Source organism: Notothenia rossii (assembly GCF_949606895.1).
Source record: "Notothenia rossii genome assembly, chromosome: 11".
NCBI classification, from domain to species: domain Eukaryota; kingdom Metazoa; phylum Chordata; class Actinopteri; order Perciformes; family Nototheniidae; genus Notothenia; species Notothenia rossii.
Window position 1 is genome coordinate 7,667,920 of NC_136910.1, and position 4,305 is coordinate 7,672,224.

At 44.2% G+C, this 4,305-nt stretch overlaps 1 protein-coding gene across 1 annotated transcript in view; it reads right to left on the reverse strand.

Moving 5' to 3' along the window:
- Window positions 1-2,814: 2,814 nt before the first annotated feature.
- The window catches only part of tut1 (terminal uridylyl transferase 1, U6 snRNA-specific), a 6,529-nt gene continuing 5,038 nt past the window's right edge, over window positions 2,815-4,305 (reverse strand). Inside the window, 2 exon segments of the mRNA XM_079658458.1 lie at window positions 2,815-4,137; window positions 4,140-4,304. Coding sequence (XP_079514584.1) covers window positions 3,206-4,137; window positions 4,140-4,304 — 1,097 coding nt within the window. The 3' untranslated portion in view covers window positions 2,815-3,205.

Below are 4,305 nucleotides of genomic sequence, written 5' to 3' on the forward strand. Positions count from 1 at the left end.
CCATAAACGCTGTAAGTGGAGTGGGGCATTACACATTGATTATGCTGGCTGTAATTATTGTACCATAATTCAAACTCATAATGGGGGACGATTAGTGTGCTCAAGTGTTTTTGACATCCAAATTGATGCACAATGGACCTTAAATTGTAATATCATGGCTTTTAACAATCTGATGAGTTGGAATAAACAAGCGGAATGGCTCAACAATGATTAAATAGGGAATAAACCATCGACCATTCGAGGGAATTGATGTGTCCTCTTCCTCGCTATCACCCATTCCGCACAGTTAACGGTGGCCATCGTGAACATTTAGTTAATTCTACTCCAGTAATCCACCTCTCTGCCTTCACTTTACGGCCTGTAAAAGTCAATGACAAGAAATAACAATATGCACAAGACAAACTCATTAGCTGGCTCCAGTGTTTGCAGGTAAACAGTGAGAAAGTAGCCGCCGTTAGATAAGAGAAAGGACAGATAGTTAAGGTTTTCACGGTGCAATAACCAAAGCTAATGCACTCCGCACTCCCGAGGAGCCATTCGGGCCCCCACGGAGAGGAAAGGCCATCAAAGATAATACGGCGAGTAAACTTTTTCTCTCAACTTGTCCACTTTTACAAACTTTTTCCTTATGAAGCAGGATGAAGATGTACGTAGACATTTGATAGAAATCTACTTACTGTAGGAATCTACCTGTACAAATGGAGCTCTAAAAGCTTTTCCCTTTGCCATGACTTCCCCATTTCCATTTGCATGACTAGTTCAAGTACAAAAAGGAAGATTGCACAAACATGCTTATAAAAGTCAAATCTGTGTGTACAAGCAATCAACCGGGAGAAGGTCGGACCCCTTCCTGTCGTCACGGACAAAGAGGGAAATTATTATGCTTCTTTTTCTTTTTTTTTACATTTCGCCTTATCTCCAGAGTGAGGGGAGCCACTTATATGAACAGAGTGCTTTCCATGCGGCCAGGTCTCTTTGCACAGCTCAGGAGACAAAATGGAGGGGAAGATGGGCTGCCCACTACCACAATGCTGTAATTCATGACCACATAAATGGCTCTAAAAGGAGTGCCGGGCAGCAAACAATAACATATCTCTCTTTAAGTTTCATGTTACACACTATCTCAGATATGGCTGTGGGGCATGGAGCAGTCGGTCCTCTGGGGGAACAAGTCAGGGCTTCTCATTTGGCATCCAAAACAGCAATGCCTTCTGTTATCGCCCCCCGCCCCCCTCTAGTTAATCGAAGTATTTTTCTGGAAAGCAGAGCCCACCAATTACAGCAATATCTCACCGACTGATGTGTTTATGAGGGCTTGCAGTGGCAGCTTCAGGTAATTCTGACGGATAGCGATACAGGTGTCTGAGGGCTCGGGGAAAAGGTCGATGATTTGATTCAGAGCATGCTCTCAAAGCCGCTACTATAAATTAAGAAAGCCAAAGTGCTATTTCTGTATCACAATGAAACAAGACCAAATCAAAGTCTTACTCACCATGACTAGATATGCCGTAAATGTACAGCTCTACAAAACCAGATGACGTCCAACTCAATGGGACTGTATTCATGCGTCATAACAGATAAGGAACAAGCTGTAATCTGTTCATATTGGCCTCAAGCTTTTGAGATTTCACATCTTAGAGGTGTTGACTCAGGATCTCTTCCCAATGGACACCAATTACACAAAAGCAACCCCAGCTCCTTGGTGTAAATCACATTGATCCTCAGGCTTTGAGGTGCTCAAAAAGCCAATATCAAGGGATGGTGATATTGGAGGAGCCAGGAGTGTCGCTGAAAGACAATGACTGATGTTCAAGTGATGTGCCATCCAAACATCCGAAGAGAAAATACCCAGGAGAACGGGCTGTGTTTCAGCAAACAGGAAAACAAGGAGAAAAACAATCCAACCAATAGTTGTGGAGATATTTCACTCAAACCAAGAATTGGAAGCTTGTGGCGGTGCGATAGGAAGTCAGGGGATCACCAAAGAATCCCCGAATTTGGTGCTGATGCCAGCCTGATGCATATACTAATTGATCTAAAGGAGCATTGATGAAAACGTGTTGGTCTACCAGAAGGAAAATTAAGGGGGGATACCAAAATAAAACATCAATTTTGGGATACCTTTTCAAGAAAATCCATCAAATTGATATTAAACTGAACCAATGACCAGACTAGCATTCCCATACCCAGAGTCATGCTGTAGTTTGGCTTAAAATCAATATTTTGATGATATTCAAGTAGTCATAATGCAAAATGTGCCTTTCTTATTATAGCAAATAAGATTATGGGACAATATATACTTTAAAAAAAAAAAACTAAACAGCTTGTTTGATTTGGCTTTTTTTCTTCTATTATCTAAAGAACAGATGATTTCTGCTGGACCACAAATGTTTTCAGTCCTTATACCACAGTTGTATTTATTTACACCATGGCCAGAACAAACATCCCAGTTGTAAAGCAATCCTGCACAACATGTTGTAAGCCGTCTCAAACATCTTCATCATCACAGCCGTCTCCACAGGCCCACATCTAACCTGTGGCCATCTCCATTTCCCTTTAAAAGCGAGATGAATGATGTTAATCAGCACAAGGGAGCCCTGCGCCTCCCTCGGCTCCTCATCCTGCTGTAATAAAGCGGTCTGCCTGCATGAGTAATTACTCTCGTCTGTCTCGGGCATATGAGCAAAGACCTGAGCTTCACTTAATGGCCCCCTTCTGGCTCGAGGTGGATCTAAGAACAGCTCAATTACTGATTCTTTATGGAAAAATACTGTTTAAAGATAGTGTGAAAATAAATGGACGCATTACTGAAGGTGGCGTTATACAAATATTTTTTTATTCATTTGAAGACAGCATCAAATGTCAGCCACTGAATATCCTTTTAAAGATTTATCATTTAAGATAATTATTTTTGTACAGAACTGCACAAAAAACAAGCCACGTGTCAAACATAAAAGTAGGGCTCAGTCAGGATATCTTATACTAAACGCAAAAAAGTACAAATATATAGGAAAATATTACAAACTTGATTTTCTGAAGAAGCCCACATTCACAAATAAAATAGCCAACTTAAGTGCCAACGAAAAGCCACATAATACTCTTTCATCTCTCTTAAGGGTTAATATTCATAGCATTAAATTGATTCAAAACAAATAAAGAACATTCTTAGACTTAAATTGGAGACACATCCTAAACATGTCTTGTTTTACGCTCCACTTGCTTCTTTCTCGAGCAGTGTCTCTACCATCTTAGGTAAGAAGATTTCCAGGAAGTGAAATAAGTCGTGAAACACTCCCGTCTTGTCGCTGGTTGGCTCAAACGTCAGCACCGTCTTCGTGCTCTCCGTCTCGCCCACCATCTGCGGCTGCACCTTGAACTCCAGGTTCTCCTTGAGCTCGGGCTCTTTCTCGATGATGTGATCTGTGACCTGCGTCTCCAGCTCCATGCAGCTGCCCTCCGGCGTGCAGTCAGTATCTTTGATCAGCTCCCTCCTCACTCTCCTCCGGCCGGCCCACACCATGTGCTTGTGCGCGCAGATCCAGTGAGGGAGTTCGGGCTTTCGCATTTTGGTCATTCTTGGTTTTTTGCCTTGAGGCGACGCAGATGCTTCGCTGCCAGAGGACAGCCGCCTCTTGGCACCGACCACAGCCGTATCTTGGGATTCAGAGCTGTCAAAGCTGTCGTTTGTTGACGTGTTGAGGGACGTTTCCATTTCCCCGGCGGCATCGACCACTGAATCCTGACCGAAGACGGCGTCTGTGGAGGGAGCGATGTCACACCTGAGAACATTTTTAAAGACTCCGTCCACGGCAGAGCAGACCTTCTGAAACCACAGCAAACGGAAACCATCTCCCGCCATGTGCAGCTCATTCCTCAGCGTTTCGGGTAGCGACGCTAACTTGAGGGAGATGCTGATGGTCAGCTGCTCTGTTTTGGCCCGCGGGGCATCCCCATGGGGGGTAAACAAGCGCACCAGCCCCCATGATTTCCCCTTGATGGATTTGCGCTGGTACTGCAGGCTGCGGCAGTACTTGTCAGCGTCCTGGCACTCTCTCTGAAAGCTGCGATGAGAGCGTTCGGTCATGTTTCCAGCTACGTTATGGGAGAGTTCAAAGGGGTCTAAGAGATTCAGTGGGCCAGTTTGGGGCTGTGGGGTTGGGTCTTGGTGGGTTTTTCCTCCTGCATTGCCTCCTCCGCTTTATTTTGGCTGAGGAAATCAGTGATTGGGAGTGCACAGCCTTTCCGGACAGATATGACACTACCGGCAAAATCAAAATTAGCATAGAAGGTGAAGAAGCCAAAGAG